We start from the raw sequence: 19,329 nt of genomic DNA on the forward strand, positions 1-19,329 counted from the left end.
CTCTTCCTTCCCTCCTCTCCCAGGACTCCTGGCTGAGCCAATCTGAACCCAGGTCCCTCCCCCTCCTTACTCCCAGCCTCTCTGTCTGCCCCCTCCCCAACACTTCCCCCAAGTTCCTTATGGACAAGTGTCAGAAGAGCCCACTCTCTGCCCTGCTTAAAACAACACAAATGTGTTATCTTGTAGTCCTGGAGCTCAGGCTTCCTGACCTTGTTCCGGCTTCCAGAGGAGGCCCTGCCTTGCTTGGCTCCTGGTGTCCTTCCATCTCCAGCCTCAGTGACACCTGACTGCCCTCCGGCTACAAGGCTGACCTTGGTGTCCCTTGTCAAGGCTCCTTATCTTAGCCAGCCTCTCCTTCCCCTTCAGCTATAAGGGCCTTTGTGACTATAATGAGTCCACCAGCTATGCCAGGAGACTATTTATTTAATAAAATCAATGAGCAAAGTCCTTGTTGCCTTATCAGGTAACAGATTTACCAGTGGCAGGACCAGGAACAGGACAGCTTTGGTTTGGCCTTGTTTTGCTTACCATGCCAAGAATTATTATGAGGCTTTATTCTAGTTCTGTTTATCCTAATTCCCCTGTCCTTCTCTTCCATCAACTTCCACCCCAGGTAGGTCAGTCAGGTGTTGGCGCCTTTCCAGTGAGTTAATTGGTAACCAGCAGGGGGCACTGCCCCCCCCCCATTGCTGGTTTCCCCCAAACCAGTGTTCTTGAGAGGACCAGCTAAAGCTGCAGATTAGTGTTCCTGCATTTAGCAAATTAAAAAAGAGGATGCCTGGTTAAATTTGAATTTCAGATAAAAAAATCACCTCTGGTGTATGTCCCAACTATTATGATTGGTTGTGCATCTGAAATTACTATTTAATTGAATCTCCTGCATAGTCATCATCATCATCATTACTTTGTGGCAACCCTACTGGAGATGCCAGTGAAGGCAACAGGAAGCAGTGTTTCTCTCTCAGCTGGTAAACTGGCTGGTAAGGGGCTGAGCAGAGAGCCTTGGCTGTTTTAAGTAACCATGATAACCAGCTCCATTTGCTGGCTGGAAGACTCCATCTTCTCCCTCATCCACCCAGCAGTTACCAAGTGAGGTGTGGGCTGCGCTAGGGGCCGGCACACAGAGGGAAACAATCCTTGTTCCGAGGGCTCCAGGTGGTGAGGGAGGACCTCGGCAAAGGGACTGGGGCCTTGTCCGTGGAAGTGTGGGCCTCGGAGAAAGATGCCCAGCCTCTACCCCAAGGGCATTTCAATATACAAGCATCTGTTTAGATGCCTGTGAAGCTGTAATTGGGGCCCAGCTTGACATCTTTTTTATGTCAAGGAAGACTGCAGAGAACCACGTTTAGAAAAGGAGACACATACAGCACACCAGCCCTGATCCTTAATCTCACAAGAGGAGTCAGACTGTTGAAACCTCCTTGGGACGTCATTGAAGGGGAAGGAAAGGACATCTTTCTGCCAACGCTGCATGAGTTACTTCCGCTGTCCTCAGAGCACCGGTTGGCAGGCATTATTATTACCCCCATTTTAAAACTGAGGAGACAGAAATTCTGAGGTGGCAGAACTAAGGCAGGCCATGGAGCTGGAAAACTCCACGGTCCGCTCTCCTTCACTATAGAATCCTGACGGCCACCAGCGCAGTGAGAGAGCTTGGATTTTTCACTCACGAGTGTGATTTGATTCTGCACCTGACACCTTTGTGCCTTCTTGATCTCATGGGGGTACAGGAGAAAGACCCTCAGTGTGGTACCCGGGCTCTGGCCCTGCCTGCATTTCTATTCACGCTCCGCTCTGAGGTAGAGCAGTTTTTCTTTCTGAAGCTGGATCATATCTGCTTTGTTCTCCATTACATTCCCAGTACCTGGACACTTACTGTGTGCAAATGGATGGATGGGTGGATGGATGGATGGATGGATGGATGGATGGATGGATGGATGGGTGAGTGGGGCTTGGATTGCCCACTTGCGGTTGAGCATCCTAGTCCCTGCTTTGCCTACCCGTCAGGATTCCCCTGCAGGTGATGAGGTGAGAGCCACAGTCAAGAGCAGCCCTGGTCAACAGAACTTGGAGGCACAGCACAAGTATGAGGCACATGCATCATTTCACACTTTCTAGCAGCCACCCTACCAAAAAAAATGCAGGTGAAATTGGTGATTAATAATATATTAACCCAACAGATCAAAAATACCATCATTTAAAAGTGTTACTGAGATGTCTTATGTTTGTTTTGTTTTTTCCTGTACTACATCTTGCAAGTGTGTTTTAGACTCACAGCTCAGCTCCCTTTAGTCTAGTTACATGTCAAGGGTCCGGCAACCATGGTGGCCTCCATATTACCCACCAGTGCTAGCCTGGAGCCTGGGCACAGCCCACTGCCCCAGCCTAGCCTATGTCCAGAGAGGCCATCGGAGGCTGTCCTGTGAACACAGTGCCCTGTGCGTGTGTCAGAACCTCTCCAGAGAGAGACACTATAAAGGCCAAGCAGAAGACTCACACCAGGCCAGGCAAGCTCTCACCAGAGTGCCAGTTGGCGGGGGGCTCTGCCAGGGCCCAGCTGGCTCGAGGCGCCAACCAGGGTGCCAGTTGGCCTCTGCATCCCCCCTTCTTGGTGCCAGATGGCAGTCCCTCCTGGAGCCCGCTGGCCGGGAGGCAGTCAGTGTCTGCTTCCTTTAGGAGGTGTCAGGAGCGCCCCAGGATGGGCAGGGTCCTGCACTCCCCACTTGAAATATGAGAATCCACTTTGATGTCCACATGCCACTGTCCCAGGGCAATGGGCCATTGTGGAGTATTGATGCCAGATTTGAATGCCAGGAGCTGCCAGGGCTGCCTGGAATGACCCGGACTTGACTCCTCTCCGGGAGCCCCACTTTGGGCTGAGGAGTCATCCCTGTGTGTTGTTGAGAGCCCACCGCTGTCCGTAGCTGCTGCCGCTCTCAGGTTGGGGCTCCTGGACATGGGACTCCTCAGGAGGTGGTCAGCAGTGTCCACTCATGTTCTTAGAGGTCACTTGCTGGGGGCCCCGGGATGGAGACTGAGGTAGAGAACAGACCAGACAGCTTTGTTGTGATTTAACCATAGTCCTTTCCCCCCACAGAGGTGGATGAGTGCTCCTGGCCGGACCAGGGCGGCTGTGAGCAGCGCTGTGTGAACACGCTAGGGAGCTACAGGTGCGCGTGCGACCCCGGCTACGAGCTGGCCCCCAACAAGAAGACATGCGAAGGTGGGTGCTGGAACCACCGGGCTGGAAGCAAGGGCCAGCGGGCAGAGACAGGGCAGCTGGCGGCAGTGGGGTTCCAAGGGCAGGCGTGGTGGAAGGCCCTCCAGCTTCCCCAAGGAACTAAGCAATGTCAGTAACGTGAGAGGCCCCGCCCAATGACAGGCGCCTGCTAGAAATGGCCACTGGGTGAGCCGTGGTTTGTTTTCTTCGGTGAAAGTGTAAAGTTCACATGATTAAGGTAGAAAGTAACTGCAAAGAAGAACTATGAGTCCTCTGGCGTGATTCCACTAATAGCTCATGTCGTTCATTCCTTTCCTACCTCACTGGTGTTCCCTTTTCCTTGCCCACCTGCCGGGATCTGCCTGTTACGTAAGCCAGGTACATGACATAGCTTGGTACAAACATTTCTGATTCCCCTTTGATCCAAGTCACGTGGACTCCCCAGCCAGGCCCCCGGGGGACAGGGAAGCACACATGAATCAATGTCATTTTTATTTTTTTATTTTTTAAGGATTTATTTATTTATGCATACAAGAACTGGGGTGTAAACCAGAAGTGCGGGGGCAGGGGATGAGAGGATTCACCAGAGACAAGAGTGGGGAGCAGGACGGACAGATCCACTGAAATACACTGCTGAGGGGAGCAGCGGGGGAGGCAGGAGAGGTCTGCTGCACTGTGTGGGTTGCTCCCTGGCCAGCCGGGGATTGAACTGGCACTGCAGTGTCCAGCAACAGCTGGATAGCACTGTCTTTAACCCCTGCACGACCAGGGAGGCCCTCAATGACATTTTTAAAAGCAGTAAAGACTTTCCGCCAACTTCATCCCTGCAAACCCTCCGTTGAAACAAACTAGAAGAAAGGACACTGAATTAATCAGTTCAGATTGCCTTAACTTTTCTTTTTTTAATTAAAGAACAGCAGGGTTTATTGCTGCTTGGGGGTGGGGAGAATCGCAGTCACTTGGAACTAAAACCAAATGAATCTTGCTTCTGTCTCGCCGTGCAGTGGCCTGTGGCGGTTTCATTACCAAGCTGAACGGGACCATCACCAGCCCTGGGTGGCCGAAGGAGTACCCTACTAACAAAAACTGTGTCTGGCAGGTGGTGGCCCCCGCTCAGTACCGGATCTCCCTTCAGTTTGAAGTGTTTGAACTGGAAGGCAATGACGTATGTTTCTGCACTCCAGTGGATTGGGGATGTGCTGGGCTGTGGCTCGGAACTGGACAGCGAGGGGCCCAGCGGGCAGGAAGGTGGCTTCCCCGAGTCACAGATTCATGGCAGAACCTGGAGTGTTTCGTGTCATTTCAGTGGCACGTCCTCTGCTAGTGGAGTGAGGGCCCTCTTGTAGCTAAAGCCAAGGAGAATCAGGGTGAAAGCAGAGGCGGCAGGTCATGGGGGTGGGAGGGGGTCAGGTGTGTCCTTCTTGGGTAGGAATTGGGTCAGTGGCCAGCTGAGGGGAGTAAGGGGGTGAGGTTCAGCTGGGGCCTGGTCCCTCCCTGAGCAGTGGTCATGGGATGACCAAGTAAGCTGAGGCCTAGACAGAGTCAGGTGAAGCCCACGGTTGCACCTTGGGCCAGAGGGATCCCAGTACGAGAAGAGGGGATCCTCCTGCAGGGCCAGGCTGAGCTCATCTGGCCATCTGGCAGGGTGCAGCTGTCTGGAAGAGGGTCTTGCCAAGGCCAGGGAGTGGGGTGGGATGTCGGGGCCTCCTGGCTCCCCACGCGCTCCCTTGCAGGTCTGTAAATATGACTTCGTGGAGGTGCGCAGTGGCCTCTCGCCTGATGCCAGGCTGCATGGCAAGTTCTGCGGCTCCGAGACGCCAGAGGTCATCACCTCCCAGGGCAGCAACATGCGTGTGGAGTTCAAGTCTGACAACACGGTCTCCAAACGTGGCTTCCGGGCCCACTTCTTCTCAGGTATGTGGGTTTGGAGCCAGGTCACATGGAGGACCACGTGACTCATGGGCTTCCACCCTCTGGAGCACCACTGCTCCATTTCCAAATCTGTAGAATGGCACTACAGGCACCTTCCTGCTAAGGTTGTGTGAGAATTAACTTAGTTGTAATGTATAGAAAGTGTTTGGAGTTGTGCCCCCTCTAGAATAAATAAATGATACTTGGTAGTTATTTTTATTATTATTACTAATATTGTCATTATTATTATTAACTTATCCTCTAGCAGGAATGAAGAACAGATATATTCATTAAACTGCCTTAGAAGCATGCAGAATTCAGTATGCACCAGGGCCAAGTAATATCCAACAAATCAGAGGCCCCTTCTGCCCCCCTAGTTAGAGGATAATCTAAGCCTGGGCAATCAGGGAGGCTTCCTGGTGGAGGCGACTTCTGAATGGGTTCCGGTGAGGGACATTCACAAGTTGGCTGCTCCTCTTAGGAGAGTCCGTTGGTCTCCCCAGACAAGGACGAGTGTGCCAAGGACAACGGTGGGTGCCAGCATGAGTGTGTCAACACGTTTGGGAGCTACCTGTGCAGGTGCAGGAATGGCTACCGGCCCCACGAGAATGGACACGACTGCAAAGAGGGTGAGGCTGGACGGAGGCTGGGGGCTGGTTTGACTGCCCACCTGGAGTGTGTGCGTGTGTATGCAAGGGCAACATGTGCAGCCTCCAGGAAAATGAACAGATGTACCTAGAAAGAAGGGTAAGGTGGGGGTGGAGTGGGGGAAAGTTCCTAGAAGGCATGGTGATGATGAAGAACTTTGTTAGCACTTGCTAAGCCTTTTACAGGCATAACCTCATTTGACCCACCTATCTCCCCTACAAGACTGAGACCCTTTTTATAAAGAAGGACACCAAGCTTATAAAAGGGCCTGGAGTCCCACAACATCTACATAGGGTTTGGGACCAGGACCGGAACTGAAGGCCATGTGACCCCAGGGCCTGTGGTCTTAGCCAGTAGCTTCCAGTGATGAGCATGATGTGAATAATAAGAAAGGCCATCTGGCCCCCAGCCATCGCCAGGAAGGCAGGGAAAGCAAGTAAATCGGCAAACCGCCGAGCCTGGCCACACTTGGTTCAGGGTGACCTTTGCCTCCACATTTGCTAATGACGGTGTGTGACAAATAAGAGGGAGGGGAGGACTCTTCTGGAAAGCCTCTGGAGCTGCTCACGGGTAGATGACATCTCTGCATGTTTGCGCCCACCCCCAGCTGGCTGTGTGCACAAGATCAGCAACTCAGAGGGGACCCTGGCAAGCCCCAACTGGCCTGACAAGTACCCCAGCTGGAGGGAGTGCACCTGGAACATCTCTTCAACTGCGGGCCACAGAGTGAAACTGGTGAGTCCCTTCCCTGGTGCGTGGACAGTGCTCCCTTTCCACATCCAGAAGCTGGGATGCTCATGAAGCCCCCTGGCCACCGTGAGGGTTATGTGGAGGCACGTAAAGCCCTCGGGCCAGGGTGGCGGATGAGCAAGGCGTAGGGTGCGCCTGTTCTCCAGTGAGGGCCTCATCTGTGGTGCTGTTTGGGATTCAGCTGTTTCACGAAACAATACAGTCTCAAGGTAAGACATGTCATCAGCACAGAGAGAAAGAGGAAATCAAGACTTCGCAGATCCCTAATGCCCACTCTAGAAGGGAACATTTTCTTGTGAGTCTTTCTGTTAGCATGCTGCCGAAGGGTACCCCAAGACCCCAGACCTGCATGCTCGGAAGGGATCTGGCTATCCGTGAGCACAAAGGCAAATCAGACTCTTGGTGTGGAAGAACTTTAATAGAATTCATGTGCAGACCCCGCTCTGTCTCTGGTGAATTCTCTCACCCTCCCGCGCCTCTGACCAGTACCCCAGTTCTTGTAAAAATAAATAAATCTTAAAAAAAAAAAGAATTAGTGTCCAGAGAGGAAGAAGAGAAGAACAGTAGTTTTCTAATAAAACACCCCAAATTACCCATGCTTTCCGGGGTCAATGCCCAGCCAAACAGCGTTGGCTTGAAGCAGGGCTGCCGAGGCCAGAAAACTTGCCACTAGCCTAAGGCGCCCTCTGGCGGGGAACCATAGAAAAGGGGTTCTGAAGCAGGTCCCCAGAAACCTGGGGCTCAAGGAGCAAAATCAAAGAGCAAATCAAGATAATAGCTGCCACCGTCAGCCTCCCCACGGGGCCCTCAGCCACATGTCTCTCACCCATGGTCCCTTTGTAATGTCTCCCTCCTTGTCTCCTTCCCAGAAGCACTGGGTGCAAGTCAGGCTGCAGAAGCCAGAGGGATCCCCTTCTTTCTTCCTCCCCTTCTTCAGAGCCCACCTGCCTTCCATGTTATACGGCTTCACCTGGCCACTTGGTTCTGCCCTTAAGTGGGGACTGCGGAAATGGTACCTCCCCCTTTTTATGGCGCTGTCTCTGTGACATTTCCAGTAGTTTCCTCTGCAAGCCCATCATGTATCTACAGGCTTAGGGGAAAAGCCACATTCTTCTAAACTCAAGCTTCCCAAATGGACTCTCCTAATTTATATTCTTCTATAACTTGTATTTGTTTCAGTTCACAGTGGATTGAGATGTTTCTGTTCATTCTTTCTTGAGTTAAAGAAAATATATCTTCCACATCTGTCTTTAAAGTCCTGACCATGCATGGGGTGGCAGCCCGCACACCACGCTCATGTTATCTCAAAGGAGAAAGGAGTATTTTGCACAAGTCTTGTTTCTCAGGCCCCACGACTCCCAGATCCTGGGTGTGCCCGACCCCCCCCCCCCAGCTGGAGAAGTGGAGAAGTTGTGTTCCAGACGCACAGTTCGAAAATGGGTCCTTGTGACTCTGGACATGGATAAGCTCTTCTGAAGGCACACGGAGGTGCCTCGGAACTATGGACCAATAACGCAGGGAGAATGGATGGGAGCAGAGGAGAAGTGGCTAAGGTGATGTGACGTGGCCATCCATTCAGGGACCTGCAAGGTGTGCACTGTTGAGGGCTGTGTGGAGGACACATGGGGTGAAGGACTCCTACTGCTGGTGTCTCTGTACCAGGCCTGGGGCATGGAAGGGTAGAGGAGGCAGGATCCCTGACCACAGGGCGCCGATAGCAGGCACCTAATGTGCATGGCTGCCAGTGTGGGAAATACTTTGGCTTGTGACTCCTGTGTCGGACAAAACCACCTAGAATCTGGGTGAGGGGAATAAGGGTGCTTACACTAAGGCTGTCGTTCCCCAAGAATGCCATCTGCTGGAAAATGGTTGCAAAGGCAACATAAATCTCTGCTGGCTGGGGAATGGCCCCCCCTGGGGCTGGGACTGCACACCTGCAGCCCTGAAAGCAGTACTTCCCTTGATTTTAGGAGCTGCTCGAACCTCTTTTCCTGTTCTTTACAGTGCTAAGGAAGTAAAACAAACCACCACAGTGGCGGAGTTAACCCACACCTCAGATTCATCTTCAGTTCATACCTATGTGCACGAATTTCTTTTTTAACATCCTTGGGATGTGCTTGCTGGATATATTGATTATGCACTATCTTAATGTGAAGTGAATACTGTTTAAGAAACTGGTGTTTTGGGCCTCCCCTGGTGGCGCAGCGGTTGAGTGCTGGGCTGCAAAGCTGCCCGCAGCCTCTGCAGCACTGGTTCAATCCCCGGCCCCCTGCAAGGGTCCCACATGCACAGCAGACCTCTCCTGCCGCACCCGCTGCTCTCCTCAGCAGTGTATTTCATCAGTCTGCCTGTTCTGCTCCCCGCTCTGTCTCTGGTGAATCCTCTCACCCTCCCACGCTTCTGACTGTACCCAGTGCTTGTATAAATAAATAAATAAATCTTTTAAAAAAAAAAAACAAGAAACTGGTGTTTTAAAAAATTGCAGTTCCCCAAAAGTCCATGGGAACCCCTGTTGCTGTCACTATACAGTTTCCCCATCTTTAATAGGGGGATCAAGATAGCAGATCCAGCACAGGTTTGTGAGGATTAAATAGGGGAATATTGGTAGAGCTCTTGAAACTACTCCTGGCCCAGCCTGAGCACTCGGCCACTGCTGCTCTATGATCGGTGGTAGCATGGGAGGAGCACAGTTTGGACAGTGGAGACTGGCAGCCCTGCTTACTGGCTGTCAAACACCAACAAGCAGTTAAACACTGACCCCCGCTGTCCCATCTGCAGCTGGTCACAGCAGCCATCGCTCATGGAATGCGCCTAGGTCATGTTAGGGGCCCAAAGGAGGCTGAGTCCAGCCCAGACTGTGGCCACCACACACACCTTCAGTCTCTGCCCCCCCAAGCTGGGGACAGAGGCACTTCCCACAGCGCTGCCTCCTCTCCCAGCCCCTGGAGGAGACCCCACCCCAGCAGTCTGGCCTTACTCTCTGCTCTCACCTCCCCAGACGTTCAGTGAGTTTGAGGTGGAGCAGCACCAGGAGTGCGCCTACGACCACGTGGAGCTGTACGATGGCCCTGATAGCCTGGCCCCCATCCTCGGCCGGTTCTGTGGCAGCAAGAAACCGGACCCCGTGGTGGCTTCAGGCAGCAGCCTGTTCCTCAGGTTTTATTCGGATGCGTCCGTGCAGAGGAAAGGCTTCCAGGCCCTGCACAGCACAGGTACGCAGCCCGGACCTTGGGCTTCCACTGGTTCCCAGGCGCACTGGCGCTAGACTGGGGCTGAGGACGGCGGGAAAGGGCGCCTTTTGTTCTGACCATTTGGGGTGGGGTGAGTGTGTGTAAAATGTCTCTTTAAAAACATGGGCGGTTCCTGGAGGCGGGGGTGGGGGGCTGGGGGTGTTTGAGTGCCCCTAATGGACAGTAGTTAGAGAGGGCAGAGCTCTGCTGGGGCCACGCTTCTCTCCTCCCTCTCCTTCCTTCCCTTTTCCTCGCTTTTAAGATTTTATTGGTAATTCTGCTACTCTGGGAAATCCAAAGAGCTCGAGCTGGTGGTGGAGAAGAGCCCTTTTACCCTCTAAGGACCAGTTCCAGAAAATAAAAAATGCTACTGTTCCCCATTATCATTGCTCCACTTAAAATGTAAATAGCTTTACTCAGTCCTTTGGAGGAAACTGTATGTTTAGGATCTACTTTGTTAAACAGAAGAATGTCAGTAGAAATCAGCTCTGCTCTTTAGTTATTAAAATGCCACCCACTGGGATGAGAACACCCAGAGCAACTCTGACTCTGAGTCTGGCCTTAGATTATGGCCCTTTGGCCAAGAGGCGGCTGCTGTGGCCCATTCAGAGTCTGATATCATGATCCTGGGATCCTAGGATGCCCCCACAGATTTTTTTTTTTTCAGATCCAGAAATATGTATTCAGTTAAACAAAATGACGGCCCGCTTCCTGAGGCTGTGCAGCTCACCCTAGCCTGGTCAGAAGTCATTGCTTACAGAATATACACACACCCCATCCCTCCCCATCAACCCCCCCCACCTGCTCAAGTTCTGGAAAGGTTCCAGCTCCCCCAGGGGAAGTTTAAAAGCCACTGACTAGTGATTTTGCCTGCCTATCCCTATAGACAGAGCATAGGTGCTCCAGGGTCAGGGTCCCGGCAAGAAACTGGGGCATATCCAGATATGGTAAGGATTTAGGGAGAACTTATTAAGGAAGTGTCCTTAAATGGGGTGGGCAGCCTGGGGACACCCTAAGGGACAGTGCAACAACCCCAGGGCGAGGAACTTCAAGATCAGGGGCCAGAGGTGGGAGCTGTTCCTCTGGGCCCCAGAGGCCCGGGGCAGGCAGTGACCTAGAGAGAGCACCGCCTGTGGCGACTGACCTTCTCTCCTCTCATCCGCTGTGCTCCCCTCGTTGAACCCAACCAGACTGCAGAGGGTAAAGGGCCAACCCAGGTAGACCCAGAGGTCAGCATCCCAGGACCTGGAGAAGGTAGGGAAGAAGGGAGAAAGGCTGAGCAGGAGGGAGAGGACACATCCTGTCCTGCTCTGCCCCACTCATGGCTCAGAAACGTGAAATTTCCACAAACAGCACAGACTCAGCAGACAGCCCGAGCTCCAGGGGCCAGGAATGGGCGGTCAGACTGCCCTGGGGTGAGGAGTGCATGCCCCAGAATTCTGGGCCAGCAGGAGGTGGTGGGGCCTGGAACACATTGAGGGTGGGCTGTGGAGGAATTTGCCTCCAGAATGTCTGGGACTTTCTAAGCCTGATCTGTCTAGTTTATCCATTTATGTCGTGTTCTCTATCAACCCACACTAGCGAGTAGAGGACCCAGGCCGATGTATAGGACCCAGTCAAAACCCCAGAAGCCAAGGCTACATAACACAAGCCCAAAGTATGGGGTACCTTACCTGTGAACCCCCCAAACTGACCTGTAGTCAAGAGTTGCAAATCAAGTCTTTCCTGAGGTTTTTAGGCTTGAGCACTAACCAGTAGCTCTGATGTGCTTTTGGCGCCCTCTGTTGGCTACTGTTCCCAATGACAGTAGGGCGGGCGGGCTGCGGACTCCAACGCTGGGGTGCTGCTGTGCTAAGGGCCTTCAAGGCCCTCTGCGGCCCATCCCAGGAGCAGGGGCTCTTGGCTTGTAGGAGCCAATTTGGACCCCGAAACTTGGAGCTTGGGCCTCTGTTCACTCCTCTGTAAAGTGGGAATCTGTGCTTGCCTGGTGGCTATGACTGGGCACCAGGCTCTGTAGAGGAAGTGGCCCATGTGGAGGGTGTGAGGAAAGAAGCTCCGGGAGGGGGGGGGGGGCAGGAAGGTACGGGGGGGGGGGGTGTAGGGGGGGTGCACATGGTTCTCTGTACCCAGGGAGCTTGTGGTTCTCTCTCTGCTCTAGAGTGTGGGGGCAGGCTGAAGGCTGAAGTGCAGACCAAAGAGCTCTACTCCCACGCCCAGTTTGGGGACAACAACTACCCAAGCCAGGCCCGCTGTGACTGGGTGATCGTGGCGGAGGATGGCTACGGTGTGGAGCTGATATTCCGGACCTTTGAAGTGGAGGAGGAGGCCGACTGTGGCTACGACTACATGGAGGCCTTCGATGGCTACGACAGCACGGCGCCCCGGCTTGGCCGCTTCTGTGGCTCGGGGGTGAGTCACGGGGTATGGGGCTGGGCAAAGCATGGTGATTCAGGGCAAACAGGCCCATCTGGGCTTAAGTCCCAGCTGCCCTGCCAGTCACGGGCAACAGCCAGGAGGCTAGATCTGCAAAGAGGGAGATGCGGAGAGCAGTCCCAGAGGTGCCTGGGGAGGAAGCCGGGGTGGGTTCATGAAGGCCTGGTACTGAGGTCAACTATGTCAGAGCATCGCTCCTAGGTCTTTCCTCCTATTTTGCAAAGGATTCTCTCTCTCACCACCTGTTTTTATTTGGCCTCAGGGTTTTAAGATTGTTTAATCATACTTTTATGGATTCCATATTTTCAGTTCCCCTCCCAAGCAAAACTAAATGCCTATGAGGATGACAAATCACTTTTACTATAAGCACAGCAGCTATGCTCAAGGCCATCATTGTCTGTCTCATTGTCACAGGGAAGACTTGTTTTGTTCACTCTTTCCCCAGTACCTGGTGCAGGTGCTGACATCTGGCTCGTGCTCAGTGAACGTGACTGGACATGTCAGTGCAGTGTCTGGTCCCCGTAGGGCTGTACCACAATGGCGACTGCCCCCCTGCTGCCTCACCCCACCCCCAACCTCGACCCAGCCCTCAACCCCCTCCTATTCTCTACTCCAGGGCGGCCACTCAGGTTTCTCTGCTACTGGCTGGACTTACATGAAATCATTTTGTAGTCATGAGTGCTTCATGTGCTAAACAAATTAAAGCCAGCATTTCTAAGTCTCTTAATTTCCCTTCATCTTCCCTTCCCTTGACCCCAAAGAAAGGATGACAAGGCCTGATGTACCAAGGGGTGCCTTTGACACAGATGCAGGCGCCGCTCAGGTGCGGGTTGTGTGCCGGCCTGCTGTGACACAGTCAGTCACACCACTGTTTTGGTTTCCCGGTACAGGTAAAAGTCTGTCTCCACTCTACTGTCATCTGTTAAGTGTGCAAAAGCATTATGTCTAAAAACAACCTACATATCTTAATTAAATGTGACAGAAACAAAACGTGAGCACATGCTGTTGGAAAATGGCGCCAAAGACTTGCCCGATGCAGAGTGCAAAAAAGCTTCCATTTGCAAAAAGGGCAATATCTGGGAATTTGTGATAAAATGGGGCGTCCCTGTAAAGTCCTTCAAATGGCGGGGCTCACACATCGAGAAAGACCTAGCAGGGTCCTGAGCACTGAAATATATGGAATCTGCAGGCAGCACTCTCAGCCCCAATGCCCACTCACCCCCCACCCTTCTGGTGCTTGGGATAGGACATAGGCCTGAAAAGTGGTCTTTGTTTTACACCTCCTGGGAGACACCCAAAGGTGACCCTAGAGCTGGGTGGCTCTGGCACATGCTTTACAGCCAGCAAGACCTGAGTTTGGGTCCTGCCTCCCTGCGTGAACCCAAGTCTCAGCTTCCTCAAGCATAAAATGGAGCTACCCCCTGCCTTGCTAAGTTGTTGGAAAGAGAGTATGAGATACACTATCTCAGAGTGCCTACAGCAGTGCCTGGCCCAGGTGCCACATGGTAAATACAGATGCATATGAGCCGCATGTCTAGGGTTGCCTTGGAAGATGTGGCGCCCGGGAGCACCGTGGACTAGGACTCACAAAGCTTCTCTTTGGAAAAGAGTTTGTCTCGATGCCTTCAGAGCCCCTGGTGCAGGGATGCCGCCAGCCAGTGGGGTGTGAGGTCGGGCTCATCCTCCTTGTTTTAAACTTCAACCACAACCAACTGACTAAAAAGTCTCCCTGCTTTTCCTTCCTCCCTTCCTTAGCCGTTGGAAGAAATCTACTCTGCAGGGGATTCGCTGATGATTCGATTCCACACGGACGACACCATCAACAAGAAAGGCTTTCACGCCCGATACACCAGCACCAAGTTCCAGGACGCCCTGCACATGAAGAAGTAAGGCCGCTGGGCCTGAAAGACAGGAGCTGAGAATGTTTTTCAAACAATTGCACCTTGTGAATCTGCCCTAAAACAGTGTACAGTATTTTTCTCCAGCAAAACTTTAAATACTCGGAGGTATGTATTTGCTGAAGTTTGGCCAACAAGGAGGAGAGAAAATGTTCCTTTGATTCTGGAAGCAACATTATCCACGGGGGACACTCACAGATTAAGGTTTGAAGTCACTGGTCATTCAGGCCTTGCTGGTTTATACTCATTCTTGTTCCTCGCTACTATGGGGCAGGAAGCCACCCTTGGTCGGTCATTTCTCTGTTTCTGAACTAGCTCCCAAAGGTGCCCAGTGCTGCGAGCATGTCGTGGAGATCGGGCTGTCTTCGGTCTACACTGACAGAATAAAAGTGTAACCATCAATGATTTGTTGCGCACAGTGTTGGCTGAGGACTTTTGCTTTCTCTCTGCCAGGAAACCTGAGAATGTGGACATCAGAACACAAAAAGGCATCCCAGTCAGCGGTGCTCAGAGGGAGTGTGAGTAGGAGAGTGAGTCATTCTCAGGTATTTCTATGCATCACCAGTGCTCCTCGCCCCTCTGGCCTCCCCCACCCACATTGCGCTGGGGGCAAAGGCATCTGCTGTGAGGTCCAGCACGACAGCGGCTGGTGCAACCCCCCCAGCTTCCCGAGAAGAAGGCATCCTGCTTCCTCCTGATAGTCCTTCCTCGCTAACCTTGAGATGGCCCCACCTGTGTTTGGGATTCCATGGCCTTAAGAAGAACATTTCTTCCTCCAGTTTGGAGGCACTTGCTGTGGTTAACCTTGACTCCTTGACAACCACTGCAAACTGCATCAGCAAGACGTGCAAAGACATCTTCTGAGGGATCATTCAGGTTCCCTGTGGGGTGGATGCTGTTGAAGACTGGTTCACTTCAAGGAATATAAGATTCATCACCTCATGGAACAAGTCCAGCTAGGACTAACTCCCGGTTATTCAAAACCAATCCCATTAATTTGTGCATCGGTAACTTCGCTCAGACAAACGAGTATTCAATCACCAACTTGCAATCAGAATTCACAACATTTGGCACTTGTTCTTGAGAAGTATAGAGGATGTTGTTTACATGATTTTAGAACCTCCAGTTGTACTTTAAACAGTGAGGTAGTTTTGAATGGCATTTCATTAAGGCATCTATGGGCATTATGAGCTAAAAGCTGTGGTATGTTAGCTTTAAAAGAGTATTTATGTTGGAATAATTTTAAAATAATGTTTACATAATCGTAAGTCCTGTTTGGCTGTTATTGAACATGGGACATCACAATGAGCGCCCAGAATCTCCCAAGTACCAGAATTCCTTTGGGATGAATCAACATCATTTTGAGCAAAGTATTTGCAAAAAGAGAAAAGGTTATATTTTTTAAAAATCAGAATATACCCCCAGAGGACTATGTCTAATTTAAAATGATTGTTGGGATTTAAAAAAATGAAAAGAAAAATACAAAGAAAAGTAGAAATGCATGGGGATATTTTTTCCTTAAAACAGAAAAAAGTCAAAGTATTATTAATAATAATATATGTCTGTATATATGTATGTATGTAAAGGATCAGCTGTCAGAGCCTTAATCAACGCAGTGTGACGAATGCCGAGCTGCTGACTGTAGCTTTACCGGGCAGGCCTCCTGACCAGCCCTCCAGTCCTTGAGTCTCCTTTCACCAAGCTTTCTCGGTCTTTCCTGGACCGGGAAGGAGGTTCAACCTGCATAATCATATTGTGATATATTCAGACCCTAGCCCAGGGGATCTTTGATTCCATCAATGAAACAGCCTGTCTGGCGGTGCAGATCTTACAGGCCCGTTAAGGTAGATTGCATTTTTTGGGGTTCTTTTTGTTGGTTGGTTTGTATTTTCTGGGGTTACATTTTGTCTCATCTGTCCAAGTTGAGACTAAAATCAGGATGCCTCGGGTGGCAATGAAGTCTCTCTTTGCAAGGCTGTGAACATTCTGTAGCTCCAACCTTCAGGAGGCTGAGCAAGATGAACGAATTCCCTGGAAAACTGAGAGGGAGTCAGAGACAGAGTCAGCTCTGCCTTAGCATTTGCCGCCCTCATGAAACAATGGTACTTATTTTATCTTTAGTACGAGTATTTTCCAAACACACAACTCCAACAATTATCAACCCGTGGCCAATGTGAAACAATGGGCCTCTTGTGAAAACCCTCATTTAGGCCTTCTGTGAGTGACGTATTCATGCAACAACAAGCACTGATTCAGCTGGGCTGGCCAGCCTGTTCCCCTGAAGCTCGTTGTACCCCCTGGAACTGGCACTCCAGGCAGCTCTGCAAGGGACCGCATGGCTGGCTGGCTATGAGCAGCAGAAAGACCCAGGCCCTTTCCTTGCCCCTTCAAAAGCCAGAGTGACCTTCTTGCCCACATCCTGGATCAGATGAAGGAGCCAGGGGACATTGCTCCAGGCTTGCTCTTTATTCTTTATTGGGTGCCCAGCCTTGGGGGTGTCACAGCGCTCCAATACCAGCTCAGGTTCTAGCATTATCTTGACGACCTCACAAAATATTTGAGGCCTGGGTCTTCAACCTGGTCCAATCCAGTGTAATCTGTCCTAGCAGAAACTAGAAGCTGGATCCCAGAACAGGGATCCAGAACTATCCAGAACTTAAATTTCCAGAACTATCTGTTTTAGCCTGTGGAATTTCTCATATTACTCATGGAATGCATGGCCTGTTTAACTCATGGGTAAAATCTTGTTATCCACCAAATTCACCTGGGATTTGCCATCAATGTGGCCCATCCAATAAGTCTTAAATAATGCATGGTGTGTCTACTGTTGAGTTTGTGAACAAGTGTTCCCTTGGTTTCAGCAGATGTTTTAAAATTTCCATCATAGCCCGAACTTCTGAAAAATTTCCCAAATGCCTAAAAGGTTTCTTTTAAAAAGAGAAAAACTGTGTAGAGTGTTATCTATAAACATATTGTATTTTTTATTTTGTGTAATTTTACATTTCATGGTCAGCTTCAAAGAGAAAGTGCAGAGGAGTTAACCTAAGTCCTTGTCTAGGATTGTTTCATTAAAGAATGTGGATTCATCCGTGTGTCTGGGTTTGTATTACTAGTCCAGATACGATTGGTCTCCTGGGTGATACTCTTCTCCAATACCACAAGAACTGGGGGTGGGGGGGGGAGAAAAAAAGGGGACCTTCTCTACAGCATTCTGCTCTAGTGAGTGTGTGTGCCTGGCTCAGAACAGAGCTCCCTACGGCACCCCAAAGCCATGAGCAACGCTAACGATGGCTTCCCAAGTGGTCGCCTCACTTGGCCCCAAATAGGCTGAACGTCTGATTGCAGCTTGTAGAGATGGTCGCAGCCAGGTGAGGTGCCCCTCACAGCCCCCTCCTCTTCTCCACCTGTCTGTGGGCCTGCGGAGGGCTCCCAGAGGTGCCTGCCCTCTCTTTCTCTGGACTCTGGGGGACCCTCCTTCCACTCGCCCCTTCAGGACTTGGGAAGATGACACATGGACACTCTAAGAGGAACCTGTCCCCCAAGAGGAACCTTGTAAATCATCCCTAAATGGGATAATTGAGCTCCTGCAATGTAGCAAATGGAGTCCAGGACTCATTTCCTGTGGGGAACCTGATGGACAGTCATTCCCGACACCAGGAAGAGTCTCTGTCTAATCAAGGCACTGCTTTAGGTTGACTAGATGAGGTTTGGGGATTCTTAGGGGTTTGTGGGCTCTATCAGGAAAAAGTAATGTGGGACCATGTTTTTAGAATACTCAGATTGGTTTTAGTGCCAACCCCTTTAACACGTGTGACTGTTTTGTGCTATCCGTAGGGTGCCAAGGTTGTACGGCTTTTCTGCCCTCTTTTAGTCACTGGTGCCTAAAGGATAAGCCCCCATGGTGGGCACGTCACTGATGCATCAGTCTGCATGGGGTAACTTGTGCTGCAACAACAAGCAACTCCCAAGCTTCAGGGGCTCTCGAGAAGAAAGACTTGTTCCTGTCTGGTTTCTGGAAGCTCTTTCATATCATCCTCCATCAGGACAGGGCCGATGGAGCCTACCTCAGCTCCAGGGCTCTGCATTTGCTCTTCCCCCTTCCCGGCCCCCTCTCATCTCTCACAGGCACCCTAAATGTCATCTCTCAGGCACGGCTAGGGTGCCCACTTCCCCAGTTACACTGCTCGGTTTTCCCTTGCACCCCATTTGCGCTCTCCTGGAGGCTCTTACTTGTTCTCCTGATTGTTGTCCATCTGACCTTGTAGATATATATTCCCTAAGGCCCAGAACAGTTGCTAGAAAAATGCTTAATATATTGTCCTTTAGAAAGTATCAAAAAGGGACCTCCCTGGTGGTGCAAGAGGTTAAGCACAGCACTGTGAAACTGTCCGCAGCCACTGCAGCACGAGTTCGATCCCCGGCCGGCCAGCGAGCCACCCTCATGGCCCAGCAGACCTCTCCTGTCTTGCCCGCTGCTTCCCTCAGCAGTGTATTTCAGTCAGTCTGCCTGTTCTGTTCCCCACTCTGTCTTTGGTGAATCCTTTCACTCCCTGCACCTCTGGTCTGTACCCCAGTTCTGGTATACATAAACAAATAAATTAAAAAATAAAAACTTTTTAAAAATTTTAGAAAAAGAAGGCATCAAAAAGACTTGTTCATAAATGATGGAATGTACTCATTTAAATGGCCAAAATATTGGCTTTAATCCTGTTATTTTGTTATCATGGACTCCAACTCTTTACTCTTTAAAATAATGAACTAACAGAACTCCTCAACAATAGAAGCAGCCCACATCAAGGGCTTCCTCCAGCTCAAGGAGGGTCCCCACTCTCCATGGAGAACGGAGAGTGGGTGAGGTCAAACTCACCAATGGCAGCTCCCTGACTAGAGAGTATGGTCGTTGTGTGGAGTTATCTACAGCCCTGCCCCCCAAACAGTGTGGCTCCAACACCCATCTGCCTCCCAGGCATCCTCTGCTGGTGCTGGTAAATGTTGCCTCCATCATTGCTAGGCTGGGGCAGAGCTGCTGTCTGTCATCTGGGGAGGGAGCAACCAGCCTCAGGCTGTATAATCCATTGTTTCTAAAGAGCTGCCTGTTGCAGAAACCAAGCCAGCTGACGTTCTTCACTGAGATGGAAGGCATCTGAAAAGTAAGAAGGGTGAAAGATGTAGGTAAAGAGGGCGGATGGCCCAGCCACAAACACAAGCCACGGCCAGAGGTCATCTGCCCTGAGGGATG

At 51.1% G+C, this 19,329-nt stretch overlaps 1 protein-coding gene across 1 annotated transcript in view; it reads left to right on the top strand.

The window, feature by feature from the left end:
* Positions 1 to 14,082, top strand: part of TLL2 (tolloid like 2) — a gene marked incomplete at both ends in the record, with an annotated part of 97,931 nt that extends 83,849 nt beyond the window's left edge. The window contains 8 exons of the mRNA XM_084245007.1: positions 3,098 to 3,223; positions 4,225 to 4,385; positions 4,954 to 5,134; positions 5,635 to 5,760; positions 6,387 to 6,514; positions 9,528 to 9,741; positions 11,918 to 12,168; positions 13,948 to 14,082. Of these exons, the coding sequence (XP_084101133.1) occupies positions 3,098 to 3,223; positions 4,225 to 4,385; positions 4,954 to 5,134; positions 5,635 to 5,760; positions 6,387 to 6,514; positions 9,528 to 9,741; positions 11,918 to 12,168; positions 13,948 to 14,082 (1,322 nt within the window). The remainder of the gene's footprint in view (positions 1 to 3,097; positions 3,224 to 4,224; positions 4,386 to 4,953; positions 5,135 to 5,634; positions 5,761 to 6,386; positions 6,515 to 9,527; positions 9,742 to 11,917; positions 12,169 to 13,947) is intronic.
* Positions 14,083 to 19,329: the final 5,247 nt, after the last annotated feature.

The sequence above is a fragment of the Talpa europaea genome (assembly GCF_964194135.1).
Source record: "Talpa europaea genome assembly, chromosome: 10".
In the NCBI taxonomy this organism is placed as follows: domain Eukaryota; kingdom Metazoa; phylum Chordata; class Mammalia; order Eulipotyphla; family Talpidae; genus Talpa; species Talpa europaea.